General features: G+C 40.2%; 4 protein-coding genes across 10 annotated transcripts in view; 1 reads left to right on the plus strand and 3 right to left on the minus strand.

Moving 5' to 3' along the window:
• Positions 1-3,869, minus strand: part of LOC122883387 (serine/threonine-protein kinase WNK2-like) — a 45,106-nt gene extending 41,237 nt beyond the window's left edge. The window contains exon 1 of the mRNA XM_044211978.1: positions 3,784-3,869. The gene's annotated coding sequence lies outside the window, so the exon portion shown is untranslated. The remainder of the gene's footprint in view (positions 1-3,783) is intronic.
• On the plus strand, positions 220-11,387 carry LOC122883393 (ninjurin-1-like). The gene is made up of 4 exons (XM_044212007.1): positions 220-522; positions 5,668-5,905; positions 8,657-8,815; positions 10,293-11,387. Exons 1-3 carry the CDS (start codon positions 481-483, stop codon positions 8,797-8,799), a joined length of 423 nt encoding a protein of 140 aa, XP_044067942.1. The 5' UTR covers positions 220-480; the 3' UTR covers positions 8,800-8,815; positions 10,293-11,387.
• On the minus strand, positions 10,886-16,834 carry LOC122883392 (caspase recruitment domain-containing protein 19-like). Of its 7 annotated transcripts, none has more exons than XM_044212005.1 (7): positions 16,697-16,834; positions 16,113-16,240; positions 14,529-14,674; positions 14,207-14,363; positions 13,522-13,590; positions 11,807-11,872; positions 10,886-11,588 (listed from the first exon to the last, which is right to left on the minus strand). In XM_044212005.1, exons 2-7 carry the CDS (start codon positions 16,117-16,119, stop codon positions 11,473-11,475), a joined length of 561 nt encoding a protein of 186 aa, XP_044067940.1. In that variant the 5' UTR covers positions 16,120-16,240; positions 16,697-16,834; the 3' UTR covers positions 10,886-11,472. The 7 variants fall into 7 exon arrangements, with proteins under 7 accessions (XP_044067940.1, XP_044067937.1, XP_044067936.1 ...); XM_044212002.1 differs by having other exon boundaries at positions 11,807-11,875; XM_044212001.1 differs by having other exon boundaries at positions 14,138-14,363.
• Positions 16,352-22,491, minus strand: LOC122883391 (sushi domain-containing protein 3). The gene is made up of 5 exons (XM_044211999.1): positions 21,857-22,491; positions 19,888-20,082; positions 18,914-19,061; positions 17,639-17,803; positions 16,352-17,531 (listed from the first exon to the last, which is right to left on the minus strand). Exons 1-5 carry the CDS (start codon positions 21,939-21,941, stop codon positions 17,189-17,191), a joined length of 936 nt encoding a protein of 311 aa, XP_044067934.1. The 5' UTR covers positions 21,942-22,491; the 3' UTR covers positions 16,352-17,188.
• Positions 22,492-22,757: the final 266 nt, after the last annotated feature.

Consider the following 22,757-nt stretch of genomic DNA (forward strand, 5'->3'; position numbering starts at 1 on the left):
CGTCCAATAACACAGCACGCTGGGACACCACAGAGAGCCAACTCACTGCTGCACTGTTCAACAGCAATAGTGACACATATCTCACATGAAAAGACCATTAAATACTGTCTACAATCAATGCAAGTAAACGACAAAGCGGTTAAATGATTATTCCTTGCAAAAGCCGGTTATTGTCTGTAAAACTGCCTTCACCAACTCGTCCAATCCAATCACGTGCCTCTCTGCCTCTCACTCAGAGCTCAACAACTTGCTGAACAAAACAATTTTCTAAAAAAAAAAAATAATTATAATAATATAGTAATAATATTGTTACTGTTGTTGTGGCACATCATAGAATAACTGCATGTGCATCTGCTATTATGTCAGGTAGGCTATATTCTTCCCGTCCCGTCTTTACTTCCCCTACAACAGGACACTTTGCAGCTCAATTTCTCAGAGCTGCAGCCTGCAGCTGAGGTGCAGTAGCATACCTATTGGAAAATGATGAACATCAGCAGCAGCAACAGGGGAAGTGGGGCTGAGGTAAGATATTTGAAGCCATTTTTATAAGAGAAACAGTTAAATCCTGGGTTGTGCCATACTAGGCTGTATATGTGACCGATTTTTGAAATACAATAGTATGATAAGTTGCGGGTTGGACAACTTAAAACTGCCTACCAGGGGGTTTTTCATTCTTGTTTTCTTGCAAACAACTGTATCAAAATCCAAACATAGGGAAATCCAGCAAGTGCCAAACAAGTGCTTAGAGATGGACACAGGAGTACCTGGAAAATTCAATGCAGCAGTCATTAAACTTACATTGTTAAATTTTTGTTTGGACTCTGTCAAAGAGGTGTTGATTGATTTTTGTGGTTTCTGAAACCATAGTCTGTGGTGTTGTTGCATTTCTATGCAAGGTGATCATGTTAAAGTATTCACCCCTGTGTTTTCTGCATTTTCATGCCACTTTTGTCTTGTCATATTACATGTCATATATATGAGGGTAAAAAAAAAGTACATTAAAACTTTGCAGAACATAAATGATGCTGAACGGGATAGATTGCAAGTCTACACAGAAACAAGTCAGTAAAAGAGAACATTTAAACAGAGATCTTCACGTCTGTTTCAGACATGCTGGGTCAGATGACATTCTGGTTCGGTTGAGGAGTGCAACATTGTTGGCACCTGAGTGACCTTATAAATAATGAATGTGCTCTTTTGTTTCCACTTCACTGGCCAAAATGTACACACACAGTTTCACTTTTACATAATGTCATCCTACTTCATGCTACAACTAGATTGTTGCAGGACAAGGAGTGTTTATTGTGTTTTATGTGGCGATTGAAATTGCCATTTGACAAGTAATTACAATATAGTAGTTCAGAGCTGCATCCAGTTTTACAGGGCAAGGAAATGAGCGTCACTAGGTCATCTCCATATAGTCACTGTTTTAATAGCGGCATTTACTTTCAGATAGATGTATAAGTGTGTGTGAAGAAGAAGGGAAGAGGAAGAGAGAGAGAGACCCTGGCAGTGGAGATACTTCCTTGTGACTGTCAGAGCTCAGCCAACAGATGCAGAATGTAATACCCTCACGCTCAATAAAATGAGCAATTGGTCTCATTTACAATGTGTCTCCCAACAGCATGAGTCAATAAGAATGGAATCAATCCATGGTTGTGGAGTGAAGATCTTATATGCAGACCTCCCATAGACTTTTAATATCTGTGCCTGTTATAAACTGAAATCTAAGACCGATCAGATTCTGTGTCAGATTTTGGTACAGCACTAGCACATTCCTGAGCATGTCATTTTGTCTTTTTTGATAATCAGTAGGTTTTACATTGCAACTTTCTCTAGAATAAGTGCCATGGCGGGATGGACCACACTCTGAAACAGCCATGTTTGCTGTGTGCACTGTGTAAGGCTGTAAAAACTAAAAGCCCTACAGAGAATCATGGAAATTAGATTTACAGTTGGGTCGATACTCATCTGGAGGAGGGCCAGAGTTTGAGGTGAGTAAGAGAGGAAGGCCACTGATAGGACGTGATGGATGGGAAGCAAAGAAGTGCTGATGTATAAGAAAGGGAAAAAAAACAAAAAGGAAGCGAAACACACACCCATGCAGTTACAGATGCAAGTTAATTTTCATTTTTCATCATGTTGCTGAACAGCAGCAAGTTCAGTTAACTACGGTAAATAATAAATGTAGGGTCTTAAGTGGTGGCTTCCATTGTTGCTGCAAAGAGCTTTCTACATGTCAGATACAGAATGGTACAAAGCAATAGTCATGACATACTCTCACAGCAACTGACATGCAGGTATTTAGCTTAGCTGTAATCAGTTAGTGTGACAATGTGGGAAAAGGGGAAACGTTTAGGATTAGGTGTGCAAGTTGAATGAGTTAATTTATTTTGCATGGAAATAAGCCAAAACTTTTGTTGGCCTTTAAATACACAATGAATTTCTATGGTTCACTTAGGTTTAAGGTTTAGGTTCAATCTCAGAAATGTAGAAATTGCAGCCTTTCCAGAGGCTTCAAAGCAGGTAGCCTATTATACTGCAACTATCTATAAAGCAGACAAAGATAGTTATTTATGATGGGACACACCTTTATTCAATTTACTTTTAGAATCCTGTTTATCAGAAATACTTTATTGATCCCCGAGGGGAAACTCTTTTGTTGTTGTTGTAGAAAGATCTGTTTTATTAAATCTACATAACTATTAAGCAACTATGATTGTCCATATTTAATCTGTTGTATGTGTTCTTTGTACTGTGCATTTTATGTCTATATTAAAAAAATATTATATTCAAACATAATTTTAAAATAGGAACATATTTCATATTACCTAGTCCAGGTTGTTTGGGTAGTATTTATTTATTCATCAAGTCATTTAAGTTATATAAATGTATCTGAACTTCTCAGTATAGTACTTTGGTCAATATTAATCATTTTAAGAAGTCCTCTATAAATAAATTACATGACCATTTGATTTCCTTTCTCTTACTTCCACACACTGTAATATTAGTGACACCTGATCTGATTCTGCAGAAAGCAGCATATGTTAAATATTACTGCACAAAGCTAGTTGCTACTCCACAGTGATGCATAACTGAGAGTTAATACACATTCAAACAACTTTTCTCACTCTGTCTTTCCTCCCCTCCACATCCTCCTTCCTTTCTCTCTCTGTGGTGTGTCCCCTGAGTCTATTTCAGACAAGGAATGCAGTGTGAATAATTCATCACAAAAATAAGCATTGAAACTTAGGACCAGTACAGAGCGATTGACTTAATGAGAACCTTTCGTTTTGGATTGTGCAAAATAACAATACATCTGTAATAGCTGGGTGACTGACAAGCGCTCTGCTTCTCAAATGGGAACACAAAAGTCAGTGCAAATATGCAAATGTGGGTTTTCTTCTGCGTTTCTCAATTTGAAGCCTGGATCAGATGTATCCTCTAATATGGTTTTTGCACGTGTAGCACTGTTTTTTTCCCCCAACATGAAAGCACAGTGTGACATACCATGACCTATATTCACTATCTTTTTGTTCTACATTGTCTCCTCAGCTGTGATTAGTTATTATCCTATGTTCTCAGCCATATGATATGAGTAGACAGCAGGCTATCCTGACAAAAAGCTTGGACTGACTGAGTAGGTGTCCTTTAGTCTTGGCCTAGTACATACTAAACCATAGTATAAACATCAAAAAGAGTGCTTTCAATTCATCTGCTGTGTTTCTAGACATACTGACTGCACGTTACAAACCTGTGATCTCACAACAACTATTATCTTACCGTGGTCTGTTGACTTGGAGATAAAGGGCTGTCTTTTGAAAATCCTGTCAGAATGAGAGCAGAATGGCTGACCCTGACACGTCATGACAGTGTGCCATTTTGTAGCATTTGGCACAAATCACAGTCACATGGGCACTACAACACACCACACTGCTTTTCCCACGGAATGTAGGGAAACATGTTTTGAAGAGCTGTTTATTTCCTTGTTATGAGTCTTTCCACAGGGCATTACGGCTCAGAGTGAAAAAGATTTAGAGAAAGCCCATGTAGACGTTTTTTTTTTTGAAGGTACGATGAGGTATGCTGCCAGATGAAGAACTTGGCCAGTGACATGTGTAATCCATGTCCTAAAAAGCAATGGCTTATGAAGAGAATTAAACATTGCTTGTCCAGTAGTTATCACAGGAAAAGAAACTCATAAGAATAATTACTGCAACCAGAGTACTAGCTCTTCTCCAACCCACACGACCAAACTTTCTGTGCAGTTTGTACTTCCCTCTCATACATCAACTTAACCATGCCAACTGATTGTTGTGAATCTCCTAAAGACATTGTAATTCAGCTGTAGCCTACCCTGTAGCAAATTAGAGGGTGCAGCTCTTCTTTTCTCTCTTTTTTTGTCTATCCCTGGAGCAGAGGGAAGACAGTTCTTACCAGCTCTGTGGTTTGGTTAATCCCCGACAAACTGGGCTCCCTGCAGCTGCAGGGGTGTGTTGTGAGAAAAAGGGAAGGCTTCAGTGTCGAGGAAGAGAGTGCAAGCACTGCTGAATATTTCATGTTCGCAGAGAGTGTGTGAACATGCAGGTTTTGGCCTTGACACGACCAAATTTTCAGTGATGGTGCTCAGGTGTTGCTGAACAGTAGGTCCAAGTGGATGTTCATTCAGCAGCAGTGCTCTGAAGTAAGATGCATTTTCCTCATTTTAAAGGAGAGTGGTTTCTTATTCATCAACATGCAGACTGTTTATCCAGCACCTGCTGAACCAGTACATGTTTTTCTCTTTACGGTGCAGAGTCCAATGGGATGGAGTGGACACACACACTAGCTTAGCTTTTGTTACATAATCATCACCCACACAAGAATCAATATGTTGTAGAATTCAATGTAAAACTAAGATTTCCTTTTTTTCCATAATGCTTTTGGTTATGGCCTGTTGATCATTCATAGACAGCCTAAATTACTCTCCTCATTCCTAAGTCCCTGCTATGTAGAATATGTAATATAATAAATCAAATACTCTGTTTGGGTGCATTTTGTTATCTGCTTGATATACAGTACAAATAAAATGTTGATACTGTTGATAAAAGAGCTGTTCTGGCTTTTACTGAGTGCAGTCACTGCTAACTCTGTTACCCTGTATCGAGAGACCGGGATATATGAGCAGGATATGACCTAAGGGTCACGGTATCATCCACTATTAGTATGTTTACAACCACAAGACAGCAAAACATACAGTATAATATGCTTGGAGCTCACTGAGCTTTGACAGAGAACAACAAAATGTGCAGACTAAATGTGATCATTTGAAACCGTAGCTAGTGGAAAGCCTTGAACACTGCATATGCTTCATGTTAACCGTGTTTCAATGGGCCTGTTACCAGTGTGTCAGTATCTCTTTGCTGTGCTAATGGCTCTGTTTTTAAAGGTCACTCTTCTGTAATGACTGCATGTTGCGTTAATTAGGTCAGAATGATAACCAGATCCTCACCATCAATGCACAGGAAGCACAAAATTACTGCTAGTGTCATCAACATGCTGCCTTGTTGCTCTGTTGGGAGAACAAAACACAGCAGCACGGAGCATGCCTTTGTGTTTATTTTCACACATTCTTCTTTCAGGCGTTATCTTGAAGCCATAAACTTTATTACTTTCTTCTCTCCCTAGGCCTCACATCCAGATGCTTGGCCCAGCAGCCCAGCCCCTCTGAACATGAACCACTATGCCAATAAGAAGAGTGCAGCTGAGAGCATGCTGGATGTGGCTCTACTGATGGCCAACGCTTCCCAGCTAAAGGCTGTGCTGGAGCAGGGGCCAAACTTCTCCTTTTATACCCCCATAATCGCCCTAATCAGCATCTCCCTCTGTCTGCAGGTCACAGTCGGGGTTCTGCTTATCTTCATAGGTGAGAAAATAAATAGAACCCGAGCCCTTTTGGTGTCTTTGTCGCCTGGCAAGCTTCACAACTTTCACTTGCCCTTTGTGTTTCATCCCCTCCACCCTGTCCCTCAGCAAGATTCACCAAGTCAAGTCCACTGACTCCTGACAAACAGCCCTCTGGACTCTAGCTGTAACCATGGCAACCAGGCCTGACACCAGGTCAGAGTTCATTAGGTTTTAGTGCTGCTGGGAGTCCAGGGAGGGAGGTTATTTCGTTTCTCTGCTGTGTATGTGTGTAAATGTGTCAATGTGTCAGTCTGCATGTCTTGGTGTAAATGGAAAGAAAGTAAAAAATAAACTATATATAAAACCATTTAACAGCCACAGCTGGGGTCGGAGAAACAGGTCCATTAAGATGGGAAGATGAGTTAGGATGAGGTGTAATATAACCCTACTGGTATATACTAACCTATATCTCTTGTACTCCTCTCTCAATAGTAATCTATAATCTTAATAATCTCAAAAAAGATATTTTAGGTCATATGAATGTTGGGTTTATTTTCCTTCTGTCTTACTTGAACCTCTCTTTCTATATATTTCTACAATTGAAATATTAATTATTTACCAGTTTCTAAATTTGCTCTGTGTTAAAAAAACACAACAGCCCTATTTAATCATTATTATTATCAATCATAATCAACTCTAACTAAAATAAGATTTTGTTTTTGTATTCTAAAGGATCACATGTCAGAAAGACGGTCGGTCAGCATGTGAGAGTCATCACACATTCATGAAGCCCCCTTTGACCCCCTCCATCCACCAAATCCTCTGACTCCACCGGCCCCCCCAACAGCCCCCCTCGTCTCCACCAGAATATCAAACACATCTCATTCTCATCGCTCTTTTCATTCCTCTTCCTTCATTTTCTTTGACTGTTCTGAACCCTGCTGCCCTCTGTGCACTCCCTCCCCCTCTCACCCTCCCCTCCCTCTCCTGTGGATCCAGCTCTGTCTAATGGAGCCAGTGGTGCGTGATGTGAGTGGCCTACATACATACACCCCCCCCCCCCCAACCACAGTCCACCCCACCCCAGGCAGATCAGACACACACACACAGCCAGGCGGGGTCCTTACACCGTTTAACCTTTGGTAATCTCCCCACAACCACACATGTACACGCACGTACACATAACTTGTGCCTGTGGAGTCACAGCTACTGTATACTCCCCCCTACACACACCCTGGTCACAGTTTAACATTATTCATCGTCCAGCCCCTGTGATGATGGAGATGACTACTTTTATTAATTATTGTTATTCATTATCACAACACGGATTAGTTGTTTTTTTTCCATAATCTTGTTTGGATCAAGGTGTTAACAAATGAAATGAAGCAGTATTATACAGGAAATACAAGTTTCCCTTAATTACTTTTCCCTGTATTGTTCTTTCTGTGTGCTTTGAATCAGAAGCTTGTTGTCTTAAATGAATGAATCCACAATGATAGACTGATGCCCAAAAATACATATTTGGATGTTAAGTCAAAAGTAAAAATACATAAAAACGGTTTGTTGTACCATTTTATACCATACATGCCCATTGCATTTCTGAAAAATATATTCTTCTTATATGATAACCATTTGTTTTGTTGACATTAGCTTTACCACTACTGATTTTTTGGGGTCTCACAGACTCCACTGCTGTATGTATAAAAATAACAGTAAGTAGTGAAAAATCAAATTACTTTTTTTTTCCTGACCTTATTAAAACCCAAGTATTGAAATGGTAACCCTTCCTTTGCCAACTGAGTTTACACATTTGATGAATGTACCTGGAGAGGTAGACCCCAGAGAGGTTTAACCTCCTGTTATTACCTAAACAAACTGTTGTAAAACAGAAATCTAAATAGACTTATTTGGGATTTGGTAGGGTGGTGCTGCGTAAACAGTACTGTCAACACCAATCACAGATATATAGAGCAGATGAATCCATTGTATTTAACCTGGTTAGGAGTCTCTGACACCTCAAATAGAAGTTATGCATCATTTTCTATAACGCTCATCTGAAACATGTCATCAGTTCAAAATCATGTTTATAAGCAATTCTCATAGAATTAGGAAAAGTAGTATCAAGGTGATAAAACAATGTTAAGTATATTTTTTAAACTATTAAAGAGGGCCCCGGGTCTTCAGGAGCCCAAACATTAATATTGAATATTAGTATTAACAAACATATCTCATCATTTAAAAAAGTTTTTGTCATTTACTTTGTGATATATTTTATACAAACATGAGTTTACATACTGTAGTGTAAGCTATTCATAAAAAAAATATTTAAAAAATTATTTGTGAAATTGAAATTATATAAATGTACACATTTTCAAAGAAATAGTTTCCAATTTTCATTTGGTGATGACAAAATATGTAAAATTCATAATACAAACGTTTTTTTGTGTTTCTGTCATTCATTCATGACAAGTTTCAGTTACATAGAATGAAAGTTGTTTTTTCATCCTACTCATCTGTGTTCTGCAAAAAACTGAATCATATTACTCCTTTATCCTCATTTGCCCTTGTCAAAATGAAATATTTGATACTCATTTGTGTGGGATCACTCAGCTTCGTGCACCCAGAATTAAGTATATATGGATTAATGGTTGACAGTAAATCTGTATATAATGAGTTGGCTTGAGTCCCAGAATAAAGTAGATTGCTGATGTTTGATTAGACTTTCATTGGGAGTGTGTTATTAAATTATATTTCATGGTTTTGTCCACAGTTCGATGGAACCTGAATGATGAGCAAAAGCATCGGAGACTGAACATTATGGAAAACCTGGCCACAGGCTTGGTTTTTATGATAGTGGTAGTCAACGTCTTCATCACAGCCTTTGGAGTCCACAGGGCGAACCGCAGCGACTGACCAAGAACACACACAGGTATTCTTTTTTTTTTGCTAATCACATACATTCTTTATGTTCACCCTCTTTCTCTGCTCCCCTCTCTCTATACAAACAGGTATTTTCTCTCCTGCCTTACTGTGCAGTTTGCTCCTATAGACATCCATGTAGTCAGCAAGTTTTTGGTCCTCTCCTACCTGACCTACAAACACACTGACCTCTCCAGGCTCTCAGAGAAATTTCCACCGGAAAAACAACTTAAAAAACTAACTCCAAGCAATGTTCATTTACCAGAAAAGCATTGTCCTGCACTGCTGCAGGCAAGGAGAGAAAACAGCGAACAAGAGAGAAACAGCAGTAGCAACAAAGGGGTCTGTTATGTAAACAACACAACATTTGTTGCTAGTGGACAAACAGGAAAGTGGAGACAACCGGCACATGTGACCTCACACTGTCTGTCTCCTTTGCTGCCCAAGAGTGACCCCAAGCACTGGCCAGACACAAATGCACACCCACCGTTACACACAAATGCTGACAGCTGAACAGGCTTCATTTTTTAATTGCATTGATGACGTCCGAGCAAGATGTCATTGGTCTTTTCCAGACAGCTCATACACAGAGGCTTGATGGGTCTGCTGAGCAAATGTATGCAGAGCAGGGTGTGCCTCATCTGACTCAAAGCTCCGATACACCTCCGCAGCTTTAACCTTACCGACACATCTGTCCCGACCACAGGCGTCATGCCTAACATTCAATTATAACAATGTTTGGTTGTGCCATGACCCTCTATGCTATGAGCTAAAAGCTGGAGTGTGTCTGTGGTTCTCTGGACCAGCAGCTGGTGAGTCAGAGTCAACACAGCACAGACCCCAGCAGAAGTGCTTGTTAAAATGGAACCCTTAATTAGACTGTTTCAGCAATGTCACCGAAACCCCAATTAGAGCCAAAGCAAATGCTCAATTTATACACTTCAGTGGTTTAACACAAGAATATATAAGCAGTTTGAGCCTGTTTCACATCTGCTAAACACCTGAAGAATATTCATGTTCGTATCTAATCTAATCTAATTTCTTCAACGTGATTGTGACAAAGCACCTTTGAGATGACAAACCAACGTCACAATCTGATCCTTTTCCTCCTCCACAACTATCATTGGTAACCGTGGAAACAGCGAGATGAGCCGAGTGATGACACACACAGCTCCACTCAGGGCAGATCTGTAGACTGATATATATACATAATGTATGTGTATGGCTCCTACACTTCTGGCTCCATCTCAGTTCTGAAGTTTAACAAACTGGCTAACTGGCTAACATCAGAGGATGCTGATGATGAACGAGGAGTTTTAGGTCATGTGAAGCAAGACTATTAATTGCTCCCTCGTGGGAATGTGGATGCCAGTATTCAAACTGGACAATCACCCTGGTGACACTTCCAACCCTCTTTAGCACCTCTCCATCCCTCATCTCTCTCTCTCTCTGACTCCCCTCTCTCATCTGTTGCTCTCTCTTTGCAGAGAAGACAGAGGCAGAAAAGTCTCCTGAGATCACACACCTGAGCTCACCTCCACAGCTGTACTGTATATACCATCTTTGATGTGGCCATTTGCCTACTGATACATTATTATAAAAAATAACTGAAAGGGCTTCAAGTGAGTATGAAAGTCATCCACCCTGCACACAAGTCTGTCTTGAGCAGTCAACAGCGTTTAATGTAGCATTTAATTAACTTTATTCATTCAATCAATTTGATTGTCATTATTAATTAATGCGGGCTGTCTGTTGCCCTCGATTGTCATTGTTATAGCACACCAGAACATTTTCCATTATCCTTGTTTCCCTCTTTGTTGCGCTGAATGAGGGAGCAGTGCCCTCTAGTGTATATATTGATGCTGTTTAGTCAGTGAGATAAATGTTTTATCATCATCTCCATTTCACAGCAGACAAAACAGTGCCAGACACAAACTTAGAAAAGCTAATCACTATACTGCTCATTACTGTGATTTTTCCTATTAGACTACAATACCGTACAGTGTTTGATACTAATTAATTGTATACATTTCTATGTATATCTTTGTATACTAGATTAAAAATAAGATACAACTCCAAGTGATGTCAAAATGTTTTGTGCTTTATTTGAGCAAAAGTTGAACATTGTTATAGTGAATCAAATTCTTGGTCCCTGCACACCAACACAGGTGTTTTCACTTATGTTGCCTAATTTGACCTCTTCTCAGGAAGGTGTGGGTGTGTGCAAACTGCACTTGATTTGAATCTCCCTCACCCTTCTGTTGGTTTTGTTGTACAACTTTAGTTGGGACATCTTAACCCTTACAGGTACATAGTGTTTGGCTACATCATGTAATTCCCAGCATAGCTCCACCCAGCTTCAACCTGAGCAGATGTCTAATTAGGCAGAGTGATTGAAAACACCTGTGTGGGTGTGAGGTTAGTCAGTTAATATTAGGCTTCATTTTAGCTGAAAATGGAATTGGAGTCCTTAGTGCTGCACACCCAGTAAATCCAGGTAAGACTCACACATACAAGTATTATAGTAGAACATTATAAATGTTTTTCATATAAAGAGGTGTCAGTTGTTCTCAAAGTGTATATGAGTTTGGCACAGCAAAGTGGCAAATTGCATGGCTTGTTGTTCTCACAGGGCTCGTTCTTAAATTTTTCCGCACCTTAACAGATTTATTTTTTCTGTTTTCCAACCTCAGCACAGGAAATTAAAACATTTTTAGCACCTTCACTAAGTCTTGCTGCAGAGCGCTGAAGAAGTGGACCGCTGCATCTCAACGTCTCACCCTCTGTGGGCAAAAAAGAGTGGTAACAAAGAGTTAAATATGAAGAGCGTGGTTTAGAAATGAACAGAGTGGAAAGTAAATGCTTTGTTTGTTTTATTTTAAACATAATTTAAAAAGTTACAGGGGGCTTTGGATGCTTTTGTACACTGATAATTCTTGGATGTTCCAAAGTAATTTTGAAAACAAGTCTGAACACTTCTCCTTTATTCTGTATGACTCACCTCTGTAATAGTAGAGCATTGCAATACCAACTACAAAACTGAAACAGCTCAGAAAGAACAATGGTCCTGCTGAAGGAAAGAGAGGAAGTTCTCATCAGTGACTAATAAATTTTGTTAACTTAAAAAAAAATACTAACATGGAAATGTACTATATATGGTGAGGCAAGAGTCCAAAGCTGCTCTGTGAAAAGGAAAATTGTCTTGTTGTTCAGTCTAAACAAGCCAATAATTTTTGTATGACTTATGATTGGGAGTCAGTGTGTTTCACTACATCAGTGATGACCCGTTTCCCTGCTGACACTTTTGACGCAGTAGCTGTGCCCCTGACTGTATGCAGGACAGAGGAAGCTGTTTTGGAGAGGGGTTTACACATGACTCACAAAGCCAGAGCCCTGGATGCAATGGGATGATGACTGGTGGAGCAGAGCAGTGGGGCCCACATTCTGATGCTCAGGGTTAAAAGGTTCAGCAGACAACTACATTTGCTGAAGAACAAAGCTTAGTTGGGCTTAAGGGGCTTATCTGAGGATCAGTGAGGGGTACAGAGGCACCCTGACACACACAAACTGTAAGACCACCATATATTTAAAAAAAAAAAACACCCTAGTAGTCATGTTGCCAAATTAAACTTATACAACTGCAGATTAAAGGTGTGTTTTAGCCCAATTATTACATTACACTACTGCCCATCACTTCCCAAAGTTTAACTTTAGTTTTTGACTTGCTACTTTCCAGGTAGCAACTGGTTTCAGTTCATGCCAGTATAAGATTAAAAGAGACTAGACATGTTCTTTAAACAGATAATCCATCACAATGCCCATTTTGTTTGACTGTGTTTGAACTCTCTTTTTTTGGGGGGGGAAATCATGAAATAAAAACAAATAGAATAAAGTAACAGAACAGATTTTATCACCAAGGACAATATATACATAAGGGTGTATTTATGGTATGTTATGGGTTACTTTCCCAATTTTCACAAAATTAATACATGTCATTATTAAGGCCTCTACCACCTCCATACAAACACAAAACTCCACAATGCCCGTTTTTTTTGCCTCACTTCAAAGTTATGTTATCACATTTGAATGCTGTTTTGAGCATGGACATCTAGGGAGATGGCTGTTATGTTACAGTCACGCACTTATGAGCTCTGTTGTCATGCAATCAAATATAAATTAGTCACGTCTATATAAAACAATCATGGATATTGAGAAAAGATTGTGCATTTTGTAGTTTCTTGGTTAACAAGATTGGTTTTGGCATACAATCATCAAATCTCATGTCAAAGTGTTCTTGACTGCACCAGAGAGGAAGTGTATTCATATTAGTTCCTGCTTGCAACTGCCTTTCTACATGGTGATAACATAAACTTGACAAACTAAAGCTGACTGACTACATATTGTGATGGATTACTATTAACTATTCTCAATTAAGTTTAAAATCACTGCAAGGTGATTTTCCTTATTCTAAAATTAAAAACTACCAAGAAAACAGGTAATCAGTCCAAAAACAAATGGTGTGCTTTGTTTGCAGTAAAGTCAAGTGTACATGGATTGTACATACTTGGCTAAAACCACTGGTGTTGTCCTTTTGTTACACTAACACTCAGATAGTAGATGTCTATATTTGCAATTTAACTTAGAAATATAAATCAAAAACAGAAAGCACATATGTTCTACTGCACTCAGCAGTAGTATGAGATGTTTTATATTTACCATAGTCATTAAGCACATATCGGTCTGGGTAGATTGCCACATTGTATGTCCATTTTGGATCTGCCATCTCTAGAACAGAGTAAAAATGGTTAATGGGTAAACCCCACACTTTAAATAACAGCCTGTGTAATGTCAGATCCACTACTTGAACTGCAGTCCATGTCTGTATCTTAAATAGGATAAGCCTACATAAGGCCAGACAAGGCAATTACACAGCAGGGAACCACCATTATGGGACACCGGAGAGGTTGCTAGTGTCATTTGCCATCTCTATCTATCCAACCATCTCACTTAAAACATACTGGATAAATGACAGTCTCCAATATGATACATGGAGCTAGAAAAGTAAAACACTCTATATAGTAACAATCAAATGTACCCCAAAATGCTTACAATTTTTGATCCACTCATCCCTCTCCTACACACCTGTCTCTCTTCTGACTCATTTTATTTACCAGGATATACTTTTTATTGTTAAATTGCTATAAATAAAACCTGCTCTGATTCTACTGTACATTTAATTTGATCTCCCCACTAAACTACTGCAAAGCATTTCTGCGCTAAATTACATCTCAACAATACATTCAGTAAGTCTGCAGGACCAGAGGGTTCTCACCTGACTGCAGTTCTATGTGGCAATCTTCAGTCACTAAAACGTCTGAGAAGCCCTGCTCAGTGTTTTTACCTCTTTGTGTGACTCTGGTGGGCAGGCTGGAGTAGACGTCCTCAGCGTGGATGTGAAGTCCTCTGTAGAATTCATGACATGCCTCCTCGCCTTTCCCATGCAGGTGCTTCAACAGCTCAGCTAACCGCACCTTGGTGGGCACGCTGAGGTTCCTGAACTGCAGGGAGACACATGCTGAATTGAATCACTGCACATTCCTACACACTGTGCTTCTGTTCCAAGTCCAAATACAGTTTAGCAGATTCAAGTGTAGGACATGTCAAAGGACTGTCAAAACAGGATGTTTTTTGTTGGAATGGTGTCATATATTATCTGTAGTGACCCTGTGGGCTTCCTTGTCATTGAGTATCTGGGGGTGGATCCTGTTCAGCTGCAGAACCAGTCTGTCAACCAGTTCAGTGTCCATTCTCTGATCTGAGCACAGGAAATGGGCGTCCCTCCGGAGCTGCTCATGGTAATCGTCAATGTCTAGCCAAGAATGAAAGAGACGAGCAAGAGACAGTGTTAAATAAAATGCTCTCTAAACTACATACGCACTTTAATTCCTAAATTAATATTCTTAAAAGGCATGAATGTGCCATAGTGTGGAGGATTCAGGTTATGACACTTTACAATTGGAGCATGCTACAAAGCTCTAATTGAAGGCCTGCAGATTTTATGTCTAGTCTTAAGTAGTTTCCTAGTAAGCTGGTCTTGGCATCAGTCCTGTTCTGAAAATAAATGACTAAGAGGTTTATTCTCCCATTTAGAAAGGTGAACACACTTACTGCAAAATTGTCTATTTGGCCACACTTTATTTGAAAAGCTTAATGCTAATACGATATGAGTGACATGTCTACTGAGTTAAGGCATGCACAAAATAACGGATAGACTTTAGGATACAAAGCCTGTGAGGCTATAATACAAGATTGGTGAATTTCTGAAGCTTTAAAACTGAATTATCAACAGTGAGGTAGAAAAACCGTGAGCTTACTGGGCAGTGAAGATATTTGAGGGCATGAATGGGGGTTAAGGGATGAAAAGCAGTGTTTAATGGCAATTTTCCTGTTAAGTATCCTTCAGTGAGTCTTGAATGAGGGTTTAATTATGACCACTGTTTCTGCTGCTTTCATGTGCAGTTGTGTGTTTGATCTGTTATCATGATTTTTGATGAGCTTCTGCCACATTACACAGGTTGCTATGAACAGCCTGTAGAACTGCAGAAAATAGGCAGGTTGAGTTAGTTAAGCACCAGCTATTAGCAAAATTAAGTAGGTAAGTACTTGGTGAAGTAATATTTTGTCCAGTGTTATATTTTATCATCCATTTAATCTCTAATCTGTATAGTTCTTCCACTGTGGCTAAGATCACTTCAACTTTTCTTTATTTGATACAGCTGCAACATTTGAACAAAGTGGGGCAGAATACCCTGACATAAAAACAAATTATGTAAATAAATGCTTTCAACAGGATTAAATAAAATTATCTCATCCCAATGACAGATGTATGCCAGTTCTTTATTAAAATTTTAATTGGGACTCTTACCCAAACCAAATTTGGATGCGACTGACATAAGGAGCTCATGCATGCATCATGCATATTTTTAATAAAGGTCTGGATAGCGCTGACGAGAAAGGCAGTCCATATCGTATTAAATAAGGCATTAATAAATAGACCAGTCTATCAAACTGCTCATGCTTTATTTATAGGCTGTACATTTGGACAGTATTAAAGCTATTTCAAGTGGCGTTAAGTAACGCCAATAACATACCGCTATAGCAGCGACTAAACTGTATGCAACAAGTGGCGCACCCACGCAGCACAGTGGGCGGTCAGCGATCCTCTGTATCCTAGAAGTCAGCGCGCAGGGATTATTGTTGTAACTGATCAAAAACAAGACAAAACATCTTACCCTTGATTCACAAACCTGTCATACTGACAAACAAACGGCGTGTGGGACTTGCTCTTTCCGACCGACAGCCTCCCGGTAAAACTTCCTGTTCTCCCCGGTGTGACGGTCTCTGCTGAGCCGTTGCATCAGCACGCCGCGCCGCCCTGCGCCACATGACATGATAATGATGATTGCGTCCGCAGACTGAGCTGACAGGCGGATTACCACGAGCAGCAGCTAAACTTTCCATTGCAAAAACTGAACCTGGACAGAGGTGTCATTTATCACTTTATTTCATTCCCTTCTTCCATTTATAGGCTACTAATGACAACTGCAATGGGTCAATTAGACCTGGCAATAATAATAATGATAAGTTGCGTTTTTTCTTCACAGTAATACATTCTTTACCATTTCACTTGAAGTTCATGTGTGTAAGCTACATTATTACACAGTCAAAATCAATGCACTACTGCCGCATAATGTTGACTTGTAAACAATTGCATACGTCCCTCAGAGGGAAATGTACACCGTTGCACTCCTTCCATTGCAATACAGTCTCACTCGTTATCAGTAGAAGTCTTTAATTTATTTACATTCTTTAAAAAATTATATTTACATACTTGCCAGTGCTTTCCAGCTGCTCTCCTCGTCCAACAAACTGGACTCTCCTGCCCTGAGATGAGTTTCTCGGACTCCTACCTCAGCCGCCTACAGTGTGTTATGAACTATGTCAATAAACACCTTAATTGTTAACTTTAACCGCAACATAACATTTTACATTGGTTTTTGAAAAGCTCAATTAAGGGCATGGAAGTGCCTTGACCTTCTAATTACAAGGGAGTGCCATCCAACAAGGCTGGTGTCCTGAAAGTGCAATGGCTTCCCTTTTCAGACAGAGGGCAGTGTGCCATTACAGTTTACAAAAGGCACATAAGTCTGTCAGATCAGCATGCCTATAGAGCCTTCATATTGTGTAGAACTGCAGACATAATCATGACAACTTCTCATAGTCCTTGTGCACAGTCCTCATCGATACAGTTGACACTGTTGTACATATTTGGTCAGTAAACAAGTTTTTGACTGATGGAATTCACCTCCTGTGTAACGTGTCCTCACACTGATATAATCCGTATGGAAAATTCTTTGGCAGAGTTTATATTCCTCGTGTTGGACTCATTTGTGGTTGATGGGTTCAATTCTGACAAACTGCTCTGCTGTCCTCCATACTGCCACACCAAACCAGGCCCTACTGCTGAGATTTGGACCAGGCCTGGGCCAGTAGGTTGACAGGACAACTGAGAAGGTCCGAAGTATTGAGGTGGAGGACCAGAGATCTGTGCGGATTCAGGGTTTCGGGGTAAAAGAGGCTGGTCGTAGTCATGGCCGGGGAGAGCAGAAAGCGGAGGAGTGGGGCCATATGTGCAGACAGGAGCATAGGCGTACTGCTGATGACATCTGTGGAGGAAAAGACAGGAAGTACTGTAATGTTTCTGCTGATCTGGTTGTCTTCAGGGATATTTTGAATTCCCCCCTTTTGATCGTTTAAGCAGCCCATGTCTCACCTGCAGGCTTGCATGTTGTCACAAATGTGTGGGTTACCGGTGTCCCACAGTGAAAGCACCTTCTCCTGGGTGTTGTTGTTATTGTTCCTGCCTTTATGGCTGTAGTGAGACCTGTTGTCCTCCTGATGTTGGGCCTGCTCCTCCCACTGCCACACATCTGACTCCCTGTTTAGACCCCAATTAAGAGCTGCATGTCAGTATTTCAGTTTGAAAATGCATCACAGGAAATGGACTGATAACTCTCTTATTTTTTTCTCTCCATCCTTTACTTCCAGTGATGGAAAGTCACTAAGTACATTTACTCAAGTACTGTACTTAAGTGCAATTTTGAGGTACTTGTACTTGACTATTTCCATTTTATGTTACTTAATACTTCTACTTCACACCATTTCAGAGGGGAATGTTGTAGTTTTTATTCCACAACTATCTATTTGACAGCTATAGTTATTAGTTACTTAACAGATTTTACATTAAAACATTGTAAGCTTGTAAAATACAATATATCGTTCAAGATGGTCTCAAACACACCAGCGGCCTCCATTTGGTGTGTGACCTTTTACAAAAGTGTTTACTAGGTGCCCCTTGTCATGTTTCAGATGTCTACGAGTTGTTTTATTAAAGAGACATTTCATCTCTAATCTTCTAATCTTCCCAGATGGTTCCATATACAGTAAATACTTGTTTTAAATCCAAAGAGGTATACTTATCCAATATTTCACCAAAAAAGGAAAGATTAAAGTAATTTGTGTAGCAGAACTTTGTTTTTTCTTCTTTCCTACCCCATTATTCATCTCACAACCCCACAGATTTATCTTGTGACGCTTTGGAGGGGGCTCGACCCCCCATGTTGGGAACCACTGGACTAAACTACCTAACTTCATAAGGTAGTTCAAACTAGCTCCACCTCAACTGCTACTTACGCATGATGCATCAGTATTAACAATCTAATAATGTTATGCAATACATATCAGTCACAGGAACCATTTTTCTGCATAATGAGCATTGAGCACTTGGATGTAAAGGATCTTAAGGAAATACACGAGGACATACAAACACATTTGTTAGAGCTCAAGGATACACACAATGCATTTTGGTGAGTAACACTGAATGTCAACATAACTTTTGTTTTATTTACAAGAAAACTCCACAGGGCACTTTTTAAGTAGGATTTTAAATGAAGGACTTTTATTTGTCATATAGTACTTTTACACTGTGGTATTAATACTTTTAAGTTACTTTGAGTACTTCTTCCACCACTGTTTGCTTCTCACTCACCTCTCCTGCTTTTTCCTTTTGTCCTCTTTGATGCAGTCAATCAAACAGCAGGTGATGAAGGCCATGGACATGAAAAATATTATGGCTGAGCTTACAATGGATGCCAGCACAGCCACACGGAAACCATAGTCCCCATAGGAAGACAGAGCTGGAGTGTGAGAGAAGAAGACTGTTGACTGATTTATCGACTTAATTTCCATGTCATGCACTCAAAGTATTAGACAACTCCATCCATCATGCTGCAAAATCTATGTATAACAATTCCTAATCAGACTGAAGTACCACACAAAACACTGTCACCTTGCTTAGGCTGCCACATGGACTGCTATATCACAAGTCTTTCTTTGTCATTCACCCAGAGGAGATTGGCAGAAATATAGTCATTTTGTAACAAAGTTCACCTGCCAGCTCATCATGGAAAGGACAATAAAACATAAATTCCATTATTAATTTCTTTCAGTTTCAGGCAGCTTCTTCTCTCCCAAGATGATTGATCCTGAAACATAATTAAGATTATGCTCTCATTTATTCCACTCGCTCACCAAAAAAATTACTAACTGTGCACCTGCTTGAAATTATTCCTCTCTACCTGCATTAGCATTAATATGCCCCTTAAATGAGCCTCATCCCCAAGCAACAAATTATTTTCTCTCACATAATTTAGAACAATCATTATTCCAAGCCAAATAATAGTGTCTTCGTGTAACATTGCCTATAGCCACAATACCTATCACATAATGTTTAATATATATTCCATCTCTTCAGAATAATGAGCGACGGACAGTTCAGTTTTGCAGCCGCTGCAATTCTCCCAGTAAAAGCATTAGAATCATTTAATCTGCACACAAACACATTTTGGTTATAAAGTGTATGAATAATTAGATTCATACAGTACCCTAGCTACAAACAGGCGACTCAACGAGTGCCATTCTTTCTGTATTAACTGTCATGTCTGGGTCTCAGTTTCTACTTACGTTTACAGTAGGTCTCCCCCACCCAGTGGGTGCTGTTGGTGCCCATGACACACATCAGCTCACTTCCTATCAGTTTGTGTTTGGCCGGGCACTGCAGGGAAATGACTGTGCCCACATTGGTACCGTTGCCCTGGATGATCCTCTGGGTGCCCAGGGCTGGCAGTGGCATGGGTGCACACTGAGCCTGGGGCTGACCTAAAAGAAAGAGCTGATGGTCAGTTGGTGATGCATCAGACTGTGCGTATCAGAAACAGTGGTTGTGATTGAATTATGTTGCAGATGTGATTAGATGTGCATTAATCACCAAAAGTTCACTCAAAGTGTGAATACATGCATAATTCATGTATCTTCAAAAGAAACAGGGATGATCAGACAACTCAGAATTCAAAAGTAGCACAACAACAATTCAGGGTGAACAGTGTGAACAACTAAGAAGAATGGAGCACTGCATAAAATGTTCAGTGTAGAATGGGACAGTCATTCCACAGCTATCAGCGCTGAACCCCTGTAGGGCTGCACAACGCTGCATGACAAAACACTGCCCCTCCTGTAACAGCCTGGTGCTGCGCTGCATCAAATTCTAACCGTATCGAAGCAGGAAATGTGATAAATCGTTAAACAAAAGGCCTGCGAGGCTGGTGGAAACACACAGGCCATCTGGAGCCATGCTAAACAATCCGTTATCCTACAGCACAGCACAGCGCTCAGCATATTACAGGAGGGGAGGTCTCTCACTGTGTCAGCTCAGTATGCCAGCAGTCTGGCACGACGACCCTACAACATAAGAGTATCACTTCATCATGACACAAGCTGTTGGAATGCAAATAAACACAGTGACATCAGTTCTGTGGTTTCCAACAGAACTGGGAAGGATAATGTGATCACGCCCAGGAAAAGTCAAAACCAGCTTGTTTACTTTGGGAATCCTGCTTTCTGGTTTTCATTAAAAACAATGGACTTGAGACATAGGAGAGATTTTGCAATGTTCTTCTTTGTAACTATTAGATGAAGGAAAATATCCAAGAATGTGAGAGGGGCTGTGCACTTCTGGTAAAAACATGTAGTGCACTTTCATCACCACAAGGGGCGTCAAATCACACCAAAAGTTCGTGGTTTCATTGACAGACAGAAAGAAAGAAATGAGGTTAAGGAAGTGTATGCGCATTTTCTTTTTAAAGAACTACACAAGCTTCTGATCACATTTTACAACAGCACTGGGCCAACTTGGATAAATACTCCCCTGAGGGCCATTAGCATTAGCCCACCATTTTCAAGTTTATGTAACACAAGGGCGCACTTCTTTGCAGATAAGTAGAGAGCATCATTTTTATGCAACGCGTGTGTGTGTGTGCGTGCGTGTGTGTGTGTGTGTGTGTGGCTGCATGTGCGTGCGTGTGAGACACCCAGCTGTGCATAAGAAGTTTCTGATGTTAAAACCACCGGCGTTGCCTCTCTTTTTTTCACTTCCTCTTTGTAATTATGAGAGCTAGAAGAAAGGTGTGCATGAAGTTCATTCAATTTCCCCTCAACAACCCCAGATGACACTCAGTGTGTGATGAAGAGTGTATTTATTAATGCGATATATATTTCTCAGAAATGATTACACGCCCATCGATAAAAGACAATCTATTAATCCTAGAGTAATTGTTAGGAAACGGCTATCACAGCAAGTACTGCAAGTCCCTAAAGGGATATTGTACACGAGGAAATATAGCTCTAGCATTAAGGTAACCCACACACATTAAATCTCTTCTTTAGGGGTCAGTGTTTGAATGAGATGCACAACTTGTAGATTACCTTCTCGTAAAATTTGTTTATGTAAAATCCTAAAAATACAGGCCTTTATGTTAATGAACAGAAGTGCAAAGGTCCAAAAACAACTCTCCGTAGTACCACACACATCCTACACATTCAGCTGATGGAGCCTATGAATTAGACACCATTTGGTTTGCTATTTCATCTGTTTTACCTGATTTAATCCGGTCACGGCTGTCATCTTTGTTTGTAAAATCAGTCCTGGACACATCTGCTATAGAAGCTGTTGCCGCTGACATGGTGGTGACAGACAGACGCCCCACAGTCCGCTCTTTGGTTGTGCGTAAAGACTGCGCAACGGTGCTCCTCTGCTCCCGGTACAGGGTAAACAAGTCGGAATTCTGTAGCTGGAGTTTTGCCTGAGCTTTTCCGTGCGATTTTGTTCGCCTCTCTACATCCCAGTGAACAGCTTGTCATCCACTGAGTCCTCCCACAATGCTTTCTCACCGCATCATTCACTTCTTCTAATGCCCCGGTTTGGCCAGCGCGCTGTGGCAACTGTCGCGCGAGCGGATGAGCCCTCGAGAGGACGAAGAGAGATGAACGTGATCGGTCGAGACCTTGTCGACCAAAGCAACAATGACTTTGTGGATTACACCAGGTCAGGTCAAGTTGAATACCAGAGCTGCGCTTTGTGAGCAGGACAGCGACGAGTAACTACAGCAGCAATGAACCGCTCTTTCTTGGCAGGATGTCGCACCGCTGTTCTTTTTGAGCCTGTCAGTAAATGCTGCTTCAGACAGCGTTGGGAATATGCAAAACACACATAATCAGTGACGTACAGCTCATCTTTAAGGACAATGAGGCCAATAAGAGTGTTCTATTTGCCACTGCACAGTTTATAATCCTGACATGAATATCCACATTTCTAGAATTAAAATCAAGCTCAAGGAGTTGAGTGAGTGAGTTCCAAATCAATTAGAGCTGGTTTATAAAGACATGAGTTGCTTGATTATATCCAAACTGGCTTTTGGTAGCCTCTATAGCATCCATAAGGAGTTCATACTTATGAACTGATGCTCAACATCAGCTTCAAAGTAGGAGATACAGGAGGT

This window comes from Siniperca chuatsi, linkage group LG10, assembly GCF_020085105.1.
Source record: "Siniperca chuatsi isolate FFG_IHB_CAS linkage group LG10, ASM2008510v1, whole genome shotgun sequence".
NCBI classification, from domain to species: domain Eukaryota; kingdom Metazoa; phylum Chordata; class Actinopteri; order Centrarchiformes; family Sinipercidae; genus Siniperca; species Siniperca chuatsi.